The sequence below is a fragment of the Dendrobium catenatum genome, unplaced genomic scaffold (genome assembly GCF_001605985.2).
Source record: "Dendrobium catenatum unplaced genomic scaffold, ASM160598v2 fragScaff_scaffold_772, whole genome shotgun sequence".
Taxonomy (NCBI): domain Eukaryota; kingdom Viridiplantae; phylum Streptophyta; class Magnoliopsida; order Asparagales; family Orchidaceae; genus Dendrobium; species Dendrobium catenatum.
In genome coordinates this window covers 1,397,485-1,414,987 of record NW_021319234.1, presented here as the reverse complement: position 1 = coordinate 1,414,987, position 17,503 = coordinate 1,397,485, and the positions used below count along the sequence as shown (strand labels likewise).

The 17,503-nt window shown below is 36.4% G+C and overlaps 1 protein-coding gene across 2 annotated transcripts in view; it reads right to left on the bottom strand.

Annotated features, from left to right (window-relative positions):
- Positions 1-14,382, bottom strand: part of LOC110101752 (phosphatidate cytidylyltransferase 5, chloroplastic) — a 31,178-nt gene extending 16,796 nt beyond the window's left edge. For both annotated transcript variants that reach the window (XM_028696587.1, XM_020829797.2), the window contains exons 1-3: positions 14,004-14,382; positions 13,633-13,913; positions 5,615-5,805 (exon numbers count right to left, since the gene is read on the bottom strand). In XM_028696587.1, the coding sequence (XP_028552420.1) occupies positions 5,615-5,805; positions 13,633-13,913; positions 14,004-14,231 (700 nt within the window). In that variant the 5' untranslated portion in view covers positions 14,232-14,382. The remainder of the gene's footprint in view (positions 1-5,614; positions 5,806-13,632; positions 13,914-14,003) is intronic.
- Between the last annotated feature and the right edge of the window lie 3,121 nt (positions 14,383-17,503).

The following is a 17,503-nucleotide window of genomic DNA, read 5'->3' as shown; positions in this document are numbered from 1 at the left end:
TTACAATTATGTTTAAATGAAAATGCTTCAACAACATAGACCTAGGACTTAAAAAAAAACATTTAATTGGAGATCATTACACTTAATTTATTATTATATTACTTCATATTGTAAGCACACATGTATGATTACATTCTCCACCCTCACCACAGTACTCCATCTTCTAGAGCTAGACCAAGGATGTGCAACTGTAGATGACGTGGAAGCACCATAATTGAGAGAGGATAAGGCATAAAAGCTATGACCTTATATTGCTGGGAAGGAATACAATAAGAACGAATCTCAAGTCAACACAGGCAAGCAAAAGTGAGTTTCTAGCAATCAAAGGTGCCACCTAAGCCATTTACATCAACGCTTAATAGAGCCCCTGTTTGCATTAATACTATCATAAGCTTAAGATTAATCAAATAAGAAGCGAATATTCCATGCAATGCTTTAAATTTCATGGATGTCCCTTCAAACCATCAAAATACTTATAATTTGGTGATTAAAAATACTCATAACTTAACACGTTATTACTCATTTGACTTTGAAGCTGATGGTTCCCTGAAAAATGATTTTATTTGGTGAGCATCAGACTATAGTATCTTGGATACATTCCTTGATCATTACAGCTATTGTATAAGATTATTGTTATCAGTCCCATAGCCAAATGAAAAAGAGTTGAGAATTGATGTTACATCGGTGGTTAATCACAAATTAGTGTGAAACTATTAAAATGAATTCAGTTTGAATTATATTAGTAGTAGTGTTAGCCAAATGAAAGCACTACAACCTAACTTAATTGTGGGGAGAAGTAGGTAAGGATTTGCTAGGAAGTCACCCACAAGTGGCACGCCAAAACCTAATTCCATTGTGATGAAAAATAAATAAGAGTTGGCTAAAAGGCCAACCTTTATTGACGCGCCACAACTTAGCCTTGTTAAGGTAAGAAGCAAGAGTTGGCTAAGTCTAAAATTAGGGCTCTTATTTGGCATCACTTTATGATTTTTTATTTTTTATTTTTATATTTATTTTGGGCAAAACATGCTTGGCTAGTATTTTTGTTTTGCTTTTTAAACAAATCAAGTTGTTTTAAAAACATCTAAAAAAAAATTTAGGCCTTTCAGTGTTTCCAAAATATGAATTCTCAACCAATCAATCTCACAAACAATGATGGCCCACCTTGTACCCATCGTCAGCCCGCCCCATGCATATTGTTGGTTAGCACTACACTCATTGTAGGTCAACCCTACGCCTATTGCCGATGCCTCCATATGATCCGCTAGGACCTCCAGTCATTGTGCCATTGCTCTCTTTCAAATCAAAAGATAAATTGGCGTATATCATATTCAATAAAACTATAAATAACCTATATTTAAGATACCGAGTAGATTTTATTTCATAACAAAACACAAACAAAATAACATAAAAATAAAAAGCCATGAAATGAAAACAAAAGGTGATCCCAAATGGCCCCTTGAAAATGTTTGGTTGGTAAAAAAGATAAGCTGAGGCAAGGCAAGAAGAGCTGAGAAAATTATTGGTCATATTTTGACTACAGCTCGCTTGCTTAACATAAAGTGAGTCATAATTTATAATCAAACATGAATTATCCTTATTATATATTATTTAAATATTAAATAATGTTACCAATAAACTAACTTAACTATTACATATTTATCTTCATTGAAAATGTTATTATTCAAAGTTAATTTTTTTACTATTATAAGTTATTAAGTGAATAATTAATCATCAAACACTTAAGATTCATAACTATCATAATTAAAAAAAAAAATCATAGTTGATTTCTTATTATGAGTAATTAAGTGATAAATTATATATATATATATATATATATATATATATTATATAAAGTTAATTCTATGTTTATTAATTATTTCACATTTATATAAAGTTAAGCTGTCATTTAAGCTTGGGTTTCCTCAAGCTTGCTCAAACCAAACTTAGGAGCACGAAAGGAAAAAGGATGCACTTAAGTCATGAGAAAAGCTAGGGATAAGAAATGCAATACTTGGTTCTTTAGTGCTAACCAAAAATCCCCTAAGATTAGATCTGCTACATGGAATGGGGTGATTTCTAATGCAAAGAAAAGAGAATTAGTAAATACAATAATTAGAACCAAAATAAATATTACTTATTTGCAATAAACTACAACAACAACATCAAGCTTGTTGTTGTTGTTGTTGCAATAAACTATAAAATGAAAGGGAAAAAAAATACAATCATATGATGGAAGTAAAAAGATATTATGTATTGAAAATGTTGATAACAATAGGATTATGATGGTATTGAATAAAGAGCTGATAGATATGATCGTCGAAGTTAATCAAGCTAGTGATAGGGTGATTTCCATTAAGTTAATGTTTGATGATGACATTACAAATGTGCTTATGCTTCCCAAGCCAGACAAGTCTAAAATAATCAATTTTAAAAAGGTACAGATGAACAATCGCAATATATCAAGGAATAAATGATATTTATTGGGGTAATCTTAAGCAAATATACAGGTTATAAAAGGATGGGATGTGAATGGATTCATGATGGATATGAAAAAAGAGATAAAAATGTAATAGGAGAAGCTTCACTTGATTTTATAGTAGCTTATGATCTCATAATAGTGAATACATCTTTTAAGCAATGAGAAGAGGATTTAATTATATTCAAAAGTACAGTCACATAATCACAAGCAGGCTTCCTTAGAATTGGAGGGAATGAAAAAAAAATGCTGAGATTGTAAGATGATTCCATAACAGAGTTTGACCACACAACACAAAATAATAGTTATAAATGTATAAAGAGTATAAAGATTACATTAGAAAAAAGTAATTTTCTCATGATAAAGCGGTGGAATGAAAGGAGAAAAACTATTAATCTTTCAAACTATATACTACAAGAGGCAATTTGGATTTTTTTAGTTGAGTCAAATCAAATTTGGGATAAGATGGCTAGTTCCATTATGGACATCATCATAGAAGTTTTAAGAAAATATAGAAATAGATTGTATAATAATTAGGAGACTAACTATAAAAGTACACAAGGTTATAAAAGTTAAAAAAAAAAAAGAAATTTGTTGGCTCAAGAAAAAATGAAGCATCGGCATGAATCCTACTTTGCAGTTGCAAGATATCATCTACTTTGAGTCAGATTGTAGTTAACCAGATTTCTCATGAGGGCGGTGTCAAGGTTTAATTATATCTGGGTCCTTACTTCCAATGAGCGCAGGCACTCGTAGTAAATTATCCTCTTAACATGTAAGAGAGAACTCTCGATTAAGGATAAATAAATTTTGGATAATACAAAGTCATTAATATCTAAATTGAGCAAAACAAAAATGAGAATGCTATAATGGATGTGTGAAAATTTTAGAAAAGGTATATTAGAACAATGGTTGATTGACATCAATTGAAGATAAATAGATAATAATTATGTGAACCTACACAATGAATGATTAAAAAATGCACCATTAAACAAGTGAGTCAAATTAGTTATATAGTATTAGTAAGGAAAAGAGACACTTACAGGATAAAAAATGTTCAAAATGATGTGTGAAGAATAAATTTTAACACTTTAAACAGTGCTAAGATGGAAAAAATGGACAATGAAGATTTCATAGTAATAATCTCAAATATATGGCAAAAGGCTAATTGTGATGATGCTTCCAGCTATTATAGAAATTTTTTTCTGTATCAAGTCTATCTTTTATATTAGATTTTTTATACAAAGCATTCAAAAGTAATGACCCGGGTGAACAAAAACCTTAATCTTTCCAATAAAATCAAGCAATAATTGATTGAAAATTGGAATCTTTTATCTTATATTCAAATCTTAAAGAAAAAAAACCACCTACTTTATATATATATATAACAACTTTGTCATTCTTTCTCATTCTCATATCTTCGTTAATGTTCATGACAACTCATGAAGGGCAACTAGAAGTTATAACCAACAGGATATTGGAATCCCAACATGCAAATTATGCTGGTTTTCATCAATAGCAACTTGATCAACGAAATGATCCTAACTCATTTGATTCCCTTAAATCAACTTTTTGTAAATAGGTCATTATCATGACTCTTTAGAGTTCATTAACAACTTTACTTGTTGGTTTAACATTATTGATTTGAATAATTAGCCTCAACACAGGACCAAATCTTACATCAAGAAAAGAGCCCTTAAGATCTATCAAAAAAGAAATTCTTAATTACATTTTCTCATAAAACCAAATGCAAAAAAGGGAAACAATTTTCTATCTAATCACATTAGAATTGTGGTTTTCTCAGTTGTACAAAAGGCAGTTCATTTTAACACTAGTTCTTAACAAAACAAAAATGAAAAGAGTTAATTTATCTATGAAAAGCTTCTCTTGCTGGGCAGATATGATTTTCTATGAAGAGGTGCACTTGATCTTCCACAATCATGTCATCACACTGATATGTGTTGTGGTAAAACTTATGATGAGAACATAATTGTTGACGAGGTTAAGTTGATTGTCCTCTTGCATGGAGGCTCCTAACTGCTCTTGTAGTTTTTGGTCAAAACCACCACTATAAATCTCTCAAATTTGCCATTTCCAACAACTATGGTTTAAGTTTTTCATCTTAGGCTTTCATCTAGTACCAACATCATCGAGCATTGACATGATTAGTGTCTATGATTTGGTTTTCTCATCTCTATGTTAGTCATGTCATTTTCTTTGAATCCATCTCAACCTACTCCCTCTACATTAAATTTTGATATCTCTACTCTTTCCTCTAGTTTTGATAAGGTTCCTGCTGCTCCAACAATTACTTATTTTAAAGTTGCCCAAGCTAATATTAGTCCCAATATCTTCAACCCTTTTGGTAATAAATCTCACCATATTTCATGCCGTTCTATATAATTCCAATAAGCCCTATACTAACGTTTCTTCATTTTCATCTGGCATAAAATTTCCATCATCTTGCAAATGGAAATCTGCCAGCTTCCTCTATAACGAAGAAATTAACACCCACTTTCAAATCAGATTTTGGATATGTTTGATGTTTATGGTATTTAGCGGTAATTACTGATGTGCTCTTCTAAAGTTAGCGCTGAAGTTAATGACATTTTTCAAGTATTAATTGGATGTTATAGCCAGATGCAAAGGTTACTGTATTATGTCCAAGGGCTAAAGTCTTCGAGGACTTCGCTACAACCTTTATCATGTTATTGCTGGTTGGATTGCAAGAATGAATCAACTGGGTTATCACTACATCAAATTTTGAAGATCTTGCATTTGACTATTTATGGAGGATTTGGTTGAGACTTCAAGTGTCCTTATGCTATGGGATTATCAGTGCAACTGAGGCTATCGGCTCTCATAGTTGATTATTTTGTTTTTAATATTTGTTTCTTGTTGCTTCTTCAGGTGCTTTGGTGCACTTTTCTTGATAAGTTTTATTAGTTGGTTTCTTCATCAGGTTATCATAGCATTTACTTGTAATTTGGTTACCCCAAAAATACAATAATAAAAATTATTACAATAACCTTAACAAAACAAATATTTTAGTACTTAATAAAATCACATTAGAAATTGAATAAGTTATGATTCCGCATATTGATAAGCGATCAACATGCAAGCTTTAAAACTTACCTGTATGCAATGCAGGGGCTGCCAGACCACAACGAAGCTTAACCCAGAAACAAGGAAGGTAAGCACAATAGAACAATCCAAACACGGTACTACTTAGCTGAGAAAAACGAGGAATTGCTCTCTGGCAAATTAACGCCATTGCAACTAAAAATGCTGATGATGTTACAGATACATCTATGTGACCAAAGTACCTAGAAAATTGAGAGAAAACATCAACAGTAAATATTTTGGAAGCCATCAGTTGATAGAACTTGCAAAAAGAAATTATACACCAGCGCAAAACATAGTATCAGTAGAATATATGGAAAAGTGTAGTTCATTAGGGTGTCTATGTGACATGTATCACAGCCAATCCATGTGTAAGAAAATCATTTCTTTTGTGAACACGCCCATCCATTCCTTTTTAATTATAGTTCTTCATATTTTTTTAAAAAAATATAAATAATATGTGAACTCTTCTTTGCAATAAAAGGATACAAAAGCTATCAAGAGTTATGTCACCTTTTTGCCGTGTTGGTGTGCATATTATGTCTCCCTACCAAAATTGAAGAGCTAAGAACCATAGATAATGATGCATCTTGGAAGTAAAAACAATAAAATAGATAGAAAAAAAATGCAGGAATACAAATATGGGGGCTGATTTTTTATTACTACTTCAACAATAATGAAAGATACAATTGATCTACTATTCAAAAGGTAGATCGGCCCTCCCACAAATCCTAGCCGCCGCTAGGAAACTCACATCAAACCCTAGAAAATAACTCAGCACACCCTCTAACCCAGACAAAACTCCCCCTTAAATAGCCCTTACACACAATAAACACAATCAAAATATTCCTAAACAGCATAAACACAATTAGGAAACATTCCTAAAACTCCCCCTTGATTTCTCCTCCTTACATAATGAATAATAGCTCCCCTAGCTCCATAAAAGGGGACTAAATTTCCCCTCTGTTGCCCCTAGTTCCACCCAACCAAAAGGCTAGTTTGGCCGGGGTTGGGCTGGTATGGCTGGGGTTGTGACCTTTTTCGGCTTCTGTTTTTACCAAAATCATATGAGATAAAAGTCAAAGATGCCCTAACTTTCTCCAATAGCTCCTCTCCTCTCTATGACTTAAACCTACACCAAAAACTCATAGCTTCTCCCCTCTTAGACAAGATGTTCTAACAAACTTTATTAGCACCGCCATCAATCCTCCTCTCTCTCTCTCTCTCTCTCTCTCTCTCTCTCTCTCTCTCTCTCTCTCTCTCTCTCTCTCTCTATATATATATATATATATATAAATACTCCAGTGACGTCCTCTTTGTTATAAAATAAAAGGTTAGAATAACCACTGACTATATCTTGATGATATATAGAAGGTCTAAACCTTCTTCATAGTGGCAACTCGAAACTTCAATAGTAGCGTCCCCTCGTCACAACTCAAACTCCAACGACTGCCTTCCAACGGCGACTTAAAGCTCTTACAACAACAACGATCAAAGTTCCTTCTCTAGAAGGATCAAGTGAGGCAAGAAATTTCACATATTTTTCCCCAAAACCCAAGTTAATGTTTCAATATAATATTTTTTAGTTTTCTATTAAAATTACTAGCTTTTAGTAGTTTTATTCTATTTGACTATTGAACTAATTTTGAAGGGAAGGTCATATTACATATTTTAATTCATTTACTATTAAAATTACTATCCTTAAAACTATATTTTTATTAAGTTATAACTGCTTTGAATTATCATATATATCATAGTATTAGCATTTTCTAAAAAAAGAATATTTTGATGATCATTACCTTTTTTATATGAGCATTTGAGAATAAGTGCGTCTTAGCTATTAGTATAGATGCAGCAGTGGCATAGCAGCATAACCAAACAACAAATAAATTTTATTTAAATAGAACAACCTAGCAACTAGATTTTCCAAACACAATTACTGATTCAGCAACAAAATTTCCTGTAACAATTTTAAAACTAAATTTATAGACAACAATAACTTCCCCAAACGGACCCTTTATATGCATCAACACCTTATAATGCAATGCTAACTTTCAAATTGGCTATTTAGCAAGCATGTTGGTTATGTCAATGAAGGTTAAATTAGGGGATTTACCTACTTTTTATAAATTAGTATTCAAAGACAATAGTTTACAAAAACATTGTAGCCACCAAAAGTTCATTTCTCCACGGATTATGCAAAAAAACTACTTAATTAAATGAAGTTGCTATTTGAAAGTGATTTCATATAAACTCCTAAACACTTGAATCTCATTGCTAACTTTTACCATGGCTATGAGATGAAAGGTACTTCAAAAGAATTTGGAAAATTTTCAAAATGGTTCCTCTATTATAAAATTATTTTCTTATTGATGGATATCATTAAATAGAAAGATTTTTTGGTTTCAGACATGTTTGATAATTCCAATAAGCATTTTTAAGGAGAATTAAGCATTAATTTTTTGTCACGCATAAGTGTGCATGTGCCCACACATAAGTTGGCATCGGTACGCTCGCACGTCCTTGCTCTCCATCTCACGCACCAGCCGCACATCTTCCTCGCGCACACATGAATGCATAGGAATGAAATCTTGTATGTATGTATGTATGTATATATATATCATTAGTTGCACTACAACCTAACTATACATATATGCTTACTTACATAAATGCATTGACGCATTTACATTTTAATTTTTGTATAAGCTTAGACATATATTTTATAATTTTGCTACCCAACCAATACCAAGCCTCAACATAACTCCACTAGGCTTTGGGCCAACAACAATGGTTTATAAAAACTACACAAATTTTGGAAAATAAATATGGTTTGATGTATGAAAGCAACTTGTGTTAAAATAATAAAATATCAATGAAAAAGATAGATAGCTGAGAAAAGATCTTCATATGACTTGTATTGATCTCCAGAAGGCATGTGATCAAGAATCATGAGAATAAATCCAGTGCATATAAGGAATAAAGTTGTGTCATAAGTATATTGAAGACACGGATGGGGTCGGCGACAAAAGCTAAATTGGTAGTTAATGTAAGCAAGAATGAATTGTACTTTCTTACACACATGGCAACTATCTTGCCACATCAGCATTAACCTCAACATTGCATCTTCCTCTATATATTTGTTGTAACTGTGAAATAATCAATGAAGTCTTTTCTATTCTCTCTGCTTTTCTTTGCTCTATTTGTTTCGCTCGATATCAACATGGTATAAGAGCTATCGTGATTCCCCTTCCTTCTTCCTTCCCATCTTCTTCTCTATGGTTCGTTTGTTTTCCCATGGAAAACTCCACCGCAACCTATTCTTCGCTTCAATCCGACGATGGCGCCTCCGCTCAGTTCAAGCCGCCTTCTTCAATCCCTTCATCCTTGAAATTCTTGATGAATAACATCAAGAAAACCATCTCACAATCTCTCACCCCCGATAATCATCCTCTTTGGCGATATCAAATTCTCAAGATCTTCTGCGCCAACGGCTATGAAGGATTTCTGGATGGCTCCGTCACTACTCCACCAAGATCCACGAAGGACGCCGTCGGACAACTCGTCCCCAATCCCAGTTTCACCAAATGGCTTCTCTTGGATCAAAACCTCGTCGTGGCTATGTACTCCGTCATTTCTTCCATCATTCTTCCCTACGTCATCTCGGTGGATCATTGCAGCAACATTGGGCAAACTCTCGATAGTCGACTCCAGTCCAGTACACGATCAAGAATCATCCAGCTCAAACATGAACTCCATTATCTCTCCATGAAAGACAAAACTATGTCTCAATACTTGCTAGACATCAAGGCCAAAGTTGATTCTCTGGCCGCCGCCGGTGCTCCACTCAACGTCGAATATGTCATTCACTACACACTAGACGGCCTCCCGCCAACTTACAAAGCTTTCAAGACCAAAATTCGTACCAACCTTCAATCGTTAAGTTTAAACGATATTTACACGCTCTTATGCAGCGAGGAACTAAATCTTGCACATGAAACCATCCGAGAACTCCAAAACCTTCAAATCTTCGGGAACACCATAGCTCTCACAGCGTCTCGCGGTCGTGTTCGAGGCAGGTCGAACCAAACTCGTGGTTTCTCCTCATCTAACAATCAAATGCTAGCAAACAACTCAAATTCTAATCGTGGAAGAAAATCTACAAGATGTTCCGTCACTTGCCAAATCTGCAGCAAATTCGGACACTCAACAATAAAATGTTGGCACCGCCATGACGATCAATACACAACAGAACCTGCCAACACGTCCTTATTCACTTCTCCATCACCAACCATACCGCACTAATGGTATCTTGATAGTGGCGCATCTACCAATCTCACTTCCGATCCTAGCCACTTCCAAACCTCCCACCCTTACACCGGTTCCAATTAGGTTATTCTTAACAATGGACAACAACTTACCAACCACAATACAGGTAAAGGTATTCTTCCTACTCCCCACGGTAGTCTTCAACTCTCTCATATCAATTTAGTTATGAATCTCTCATTCAATTTTTATATGTTAATCGCCTTGCTATTGATAACAATTGCACTATAACCTTTTCTTCTCATGGCTATGCTATTAAGGATCAAAGGACCCACCAAACTCTTCTCACGGGTTCATGTATTAACGGACTATACCCGCTTCAAGTCAAAGCTTCTTCCACTTCTACGCCTATGCTCGCTCTCATCTTTGTTCAAGCCGTTCCGGATCTATGGCACCAACGACTTGGCCATCCCTCCACCAATACTTTGACTAGCTTAGCAAAACAATTTTCTAATATTTGTATTTCTTCCACCAAACCTATGTGTAATGTTTGCCAAATGACTAAAATTCATCGACTACCCTTTAATGTTTCTCAAAATAGTAGCAAGTTTACTTTTGATCTTGTTCACTCTGACGTCTGGGGGCCCTCCCTTCGAACTCAACTCAAAGATATAGGTTCTATGTTTCATTTATTGACGATTTTTCTAAATACACTTGGGTTTATCCCTTAGTTCATAAATCCGATGTTCTTCATGTATTTCTTGAATTGCAAAGAATGATTCATGTCAATTTCGTACTAATATTTGCATTCTTCATACTGACGGGGGTGGCAAATTTGGTAACAATAAATTCAATACTCTTCTAAAGAATTTCGGAATCATTCATCAGTTCACTGGCCCATACTCTCCACCTCAAAACGGGGTAGCGGAACGCAAGCATCACCATCTAACTGAAACAATTAGATCGCTCCTCACCACTGCTTCTCTTCCCCAACATCTATGGGTCGACACGCTCGTCACCGCCACTTATCTCATTAATTGTCTACCATCTCCCAACAATTATAACAAATCTCCTTATGAAATCTTATATCGCAAACAACCCAACTACGAGCACCAAAAGGTTTTCGAATGCCTATGCTACCCTTGGCTAAAACCTTATTCTCCTAACAAATTGTCTCATCTCTCATATCCCTGTGTCTTCATCAGCTACGCCCAATTTCAAAAAGGTTATCGTTGCTTGGATCTTGTTAACAACAAGATCTACACCACTCGTCATGTTGTCTTCAATAAAGTCGTTTTTCCTTTCTCTCAATCTTCTCATTCAACCACAACATCCCTTCCCCAATCTCACACCACACCTCCCTTACTCCTAGTTCCAACAACAGGTTTACCCACTTCTCTTACATCAACTCTACCACCCACCCGACACAAAGCAAATTCAATTTCATATAGATACTCGGCTCCCTCTCCTCCTGCACCTGATACCGTCCCTCTGACAAATCAACAATCTCAATCCGTGTCTTCCCCACTCGCTCAGCCGCAACAAGTCACTGCACCCTCATCTCAAATCACCAACCATCCCATGGTAACTTGTTCAAAAATTGGTCACAGCAAGCCAAAATAAATATTCGACCTATCTCACATCCTTCAACCTGCTGAACCAACAACCTACAATTAGGCTGTTAAAAGTGAACATTGGCGATCAGCCATGTCATAAGAATTTTAAGCCTTACAAGTTCAAGCTATGCGGGATCTTATTCCGCCTCTACCAAATCAAAACATTCTTGGCTGTAAATGGATCTTTCTTACCAAACTTAACTCTAATGGAACAGTGGCCAAATACAAAGCTCGACTCGTAGCAAAAAGTTTTAATCAAGAACATGGTCTTGACTACACAGAGACGTTTAGTCCAGTAGCCAAAATGCCTACCGTACGAGTCCTTATTCTCATCGCTCTGCACTACAAATGAGAAATCCATCAACTAGATGTTTCCAACGCCTTCTTACATAACACCCTTTCAGACACAGTTTATATACAGCAACCACCAGGATTTCAAGATTCACTTCATCCTAACTACATCTACAAACTGAACAAAGCATTATACGGACTTAAACAATCCCCACGAGAATGGTACGCTACTATCCCCACTCATCTTCAAAATTTTGATTTTATAATCAACACTTATGACCCATCACTACTAACGTATAAAATGGGCTCTACACGCGTGTACATCTTAATCTACGTCGACTATATCCTCCTCACCGGCAACTCACAAACCGAGATAAATCGGCTGCTCTCCAACCTTCATGAAAAATTTCAAATGTGATATCTCGGATCCTTGACGCACTTCCTTGGCATTGAAGCAGTTGCAACTGTTAACAACACTCAACTACATCAACAACAATATGCCAACCGTATTCTAGAAAGAGCCGGTATGCAAAATGCAAAACCGGTATCCACTCCCACTTCATGCAAGACGGTGTTTACTCCTACCTCCGAACATGACTTCTCCAATCCTCAGTTATATCGTCATCTGATTGGGTCATTACAATATCTCACCTTGACTCGTCCTGATATACAATTTGTCGTTCATCAGCTAAGCCAACACATGCATCGGCATCTCAACAACCATTTTGACGCACTCAAGCGACTACTACGCTACATTCACGGTACAACTAACATCGGAATACCTTTAAACAAAGATGACCTCACACTTCATGGGTTCGTAGATGTCGATTGGGCTAGCAGCTCTAAAGATCGCAAATCCATAACAGAATATTGCAATTTCTTGGGCAAGTAACTCATCTCTTGGCAAGTCAAAAAGCAAAATATTATAGCACGATCGTCGACTGAAGCAGAATACATAGCACTAGCAGCAGAAGCTTCTGAAGTCATTTGGTTACGTCATCTGCTAGAAGACTTTCATATATCACAAACTAAACCAACCACAATTTATTGCGATAACGCGTCTGCAATTGCATTAGCAAACAATCCCATCTACCACGCTCGTACCAAACACATTGACGTGGACTGTCATTTCATCCATGACTACATTCAATCCAAGCATCTATCAGTCCATCATATATGTACAAATGATCAAATTGCAGATATATTCACCAAGTCACTTCCTATAAGTTGCTTTAAATTACTATATAGCAAACTGATCGCTACTACAGCATCATCAGTTTGAGGGGGCATGTAAGCAAGAATGTATTGTATTTTCTTACACATGTGGCAGCTATCTTGCCACATCAGCATTAACCTCAACATTGTATCTTCCTCTATATATTTGTTGTAACTGTGAAATAATCAATGAAGTCTTTTCTATTCTCTCTGCTTTTCTTTGCTCTGTTTGTTTTGCTGTATATCAACAATTACGTCTTGCAATTCCTCATCCATTTTGGCGCAATTTTTGTTGTTGTTGTGAATACCACACCTCTCATGCTTTTTGTTGATCCTGTTTATCTTCTATGGCCAATTCATTTTTCGCACTCTCAACCCAATTATCATATTGCCCCTGTTCATGCGTTTCAGCACTCAGAGGATAGGATATGCCATAATAAAGATATAACATAGAGTAAGACTAAGTAAGATGTTCATACTAGATTTCAAGAATTTGGTCATTAACTTGAGCATTGGAGGTCCATCCCAAAGGACTAACCCTCAGGTTGGGCACTATACACAGAAACAATTCAACATGCAAGATGTTTATACTCTACCAGCACACGAAATCTCCGCAAGAAAGAACATTGAAAGCCAGAAACTTACGCTGTTAGCACAGGCATCAACGCGCAGATAACCGAGCAAGCCCTTGACACATATCTGGGAGGCGGCGTCATCCCCGCAGCCATCCCCTGGCTTCTCACCAACTCAAAGTACTCACGAGCAGCAGCAAATACGGCAACAGCCACAACAACAGTGAACACCCATCCTCCAGCCACCACCACGCCGCCCCCTCCAATCCCAATAGCGAGCCCGGAAAACACTCGCTTCCTTAGTTGGCCCCCATCCTTCTGCTGCTCTGGCTCGATAAACAATGCCTCCGTAGCCTGCATATAACCCAAATCGGAACCCTAACACCAACTCCAAGAGTAAAATAAGTTGGAAGAGAATGAAATGATCGAATGAAAAGAGAATGCCTCAGTTGTCTGGGGCTTATGCTCGTGGGAATCCAGTTGGGTACCACCAGATGACGAAACGAAAGCGGAGTAAACGCGGCGTGCGCAGAGGAGGGAGAGGCGAAGGCGGCGGGCCGAGGGGAGACGGGCAAAGGCGACGGCTTTTGGGGCGGCACGGCGGTGACATGGACAGATGGAGAGAGGGAAGAATGCGCAGTGATCAGCTTTGAAGACTGTAGTGACAGCCATGGAAAGCGGATCGCCGGCGACAAATCAGAGCGGCGGCATAGATGACAGCGAACGGCGTGAGGTGGAGACGGGTTCGAGTAGGTCGAGAACCAGTAAGGAAGAGAGATATTGGGTCCCGAAAACAGAATCTTACGAGACACATACAGCTTTGTAGGTGTGATATTTTAATGCGAAGTGTGCCTATAATTTAAGTTTATATACCACATGATAATTTTAATTGAAAAAATATATTCATTATTTTTTTATTCACTAAATATGATTATGCATTGATATTCCGCTGAAATTTTGATTTCAGCAATTATTATATTTTTTTTTTCTATTGTTTCTTATTAAATTGATATTAGAGTAATTTTTGGGATTATTTTTGAGCTAATGATCAATAATAAATGATATGTCACCAAAAATTATCTTGAACAGGTACGAATCTTGATGAAAAATTGAGTTAAAAGTTTCCAAAATTAGATATGGGACCATATGAACTCCAATTTCAACGAACTTATAATCGAATTGAACGTCTCAAGAAGACGAGCCCAACGACACTAAATTAAACTCAATCCGAGCCCGAATGGGTCCAAAACAAGGGTTTGAAGCGCTGTTGAAGGGTTCAAAGCACAATTTGGATTACCAAACAGTTTTCAAATGTGACATTCTTATAGTCAAATCGAGCGGCTCGATGAGACGAATCCAACGAGCCCAAGATCACTGAATTCTGAAATCATTAAGGCGTCCAATTGAACAATAAACGGTCAATGATCAAGGGGATCAATATTGACCGTCCATTCAAACTACTCCCATTTTGACCTTGATCCTCCATATATTTATAAGCTATGTCACTCTCAAAAAACTATAAATAGCCCCTACTCTTCTCATGAGAGGGAGGAAGAAGAGGGGAAGGAAAGGAGGAATTTGGGAGCTCTCTTTCCATCGACCACCGTCGGAGTTCCTGCCGACCATCGCAGGAATCCCTGCCGACCACCGCCGGAGTCTTACCGACCACCGCCGTAATCCCTGCCGACCACCGCCGGAGTCCCTACCGACCACCGCCGTAATCCCTGCCGACCACCGCCGGTTTCTTCCGACCATCGCCGGAGTCCTGCCGACCACCACCGAAGTCCCTGCCGACCACCGCCGGAGTCCCTGCAGACCATCGCCGAAGTTCCTTCCGACCACCACCGGAGTTCCTGCCTACTACCGCCAGAGTTTTTCGACCACCGTCGGAGTTCCTCTCGAACACCACCAGAATTTTCTGGCCAACCATCGCTTGAATTTTCTTCTGGACTGTCGCTAAAGCTCTTCCCAACCACTACCTTATTTTGGTCGATTCATCAATCATCGTCAGATTTCTGTCTGATTATTAACCTGTTGTAATTCCAGAGTCTCCAAGTAAAAGATTGAATCAAACCATGTAATCAACCCAAACATAGTGGAATTTCTCATCTGGGCCAGGCCCCGTGGTTTTTCCCTTTCGGGTTTTCCACGTAAAAAAAGTTTCCGGTGTTTCTCTTCCTTAATTTTCTGTTGGTGTGCTGAATATACTTGAATTGCTAAGACGTTATATTTTTCATTCTACCGCCGCATATATTCTAATCCGCAACAATAAATGATCATAAGAACAAATGGAATGAAATTCCTAAAAGTTGGAAATAATAATTATATAATGATCAATGATAAACGCAAAGGCAAATCCATGTGCAATCATAAATGATTGTTATTTAAGAATAAATGATAAATTATCATTTTATTTCATATTATTTGTATATCTAGTACTCAAAATTTTAATATTATATTTATATCACTCACATAAAATTTTAATATCAAATATATCACTCATATATTTTATTCTTATCACCCATACTATCCTGTAAATTTTAATATTTTCCCCCCCCCTCCCTCTGCCCATGATCACACCAACCTACCACATGATATCCTCATCAAATCCTTGTAATTTTCTATAATTAATCCTTAATTTGTAAGTTAATAGACACTTATAAGTCTTAGAATGTTGAATGGGGTAGAGAGAAACAAAGGGTTGGAATAAAAAAGGTGAAAAATCCAAGTTTGAATTTTTGTTCTATGGGTGTCGCGATGCTAGAGGATACGACGCCTAAGTGCTGAGCTCTCTGGTTTTTGGGCAAACAAGACAGCGCTAGGAAGCACTGTCGAGGTGTTGTCATAGGTGAGCATATTCATAGAGCATCTAAAAGATTCTATGGAGTGCAATAGCAATGTGAAAGTTGGGCCCTGTGGCACTGGGAAAGTTGGCTGCCACAACGCTAGATCAAAATAGTGAAAATTTAATGTTAAAAATATCTCAAACCATTTGCTCATTCACTCACCACCCCAGCCTTGCCAGAGAAGAGATGAAGAGGAGGAATAGAAAGAGAGGGAGAGAGATTCGAAGGCCAAAGTCTGAGATTTGTCAATTAGGCTAATTCAAGAAATTATATAGCTTGAGGCAGACTCCTAAACCCTATCTCTAATTTCAATTCAAATAAATTTATTTAGTTTTATGAAATTTTCATCTTATAATTTTTGGTATGTTATTATCTTTTTATCATGAACATTTTGACTATGCAATTGAGTTTTCAACCATTAATTTTTTTTCGTATAAATTTCTGGGTATATTATTAAATTGAGAGTTTTCTAATAATAGTAGTAGTTATATAAAAGTCTTGGAATGTGTAGGAGAATATTCCTTTGAAATTAGAAATTAAAAATAAATAATTCAATGAGTACTCAGCTCTACAAGAATTGTGGCTTTACTAGCAGTTTATGCATTTTATGTATATTGTATTGAATATTTAACATTAAGTACTGTTGCATTGTTTACATTCTACATTTCATGGCTACAGAGAAGTTTTATTTTAGTATCTAGAAAAGTGCACTTTTTGTGATGTTTCAAAGGCCCTAAATGTATTATTCTAGCCCCATTTGCCCATTATAAATGTTAGAGGAATTATGATCTCACTTGCTAAAAGTAAAAGAGGAAGGTTAAGCAACACTGTCATATGTATCTAGCAAGTGGAGTCATAATCCCTCCAATATTTATATAAGGTAGATGGAGTTAGAAGAGCACTTACTGGGCGGAGCTTTCTCGATCAACTAACTGACTTAGAAAGAACAGATCTATGAAATCAATCTATCAATTTTCAGAAGTATATACATAGAAAGAAAACAAATAATAAGAAGAAAGAAGGATTCAATTCTATTTCAGTGTTTAGGCCGGTTTTAGGTGAGAAAGACTCTCCGTTCCGAACGGCGAGTCAAGGTAC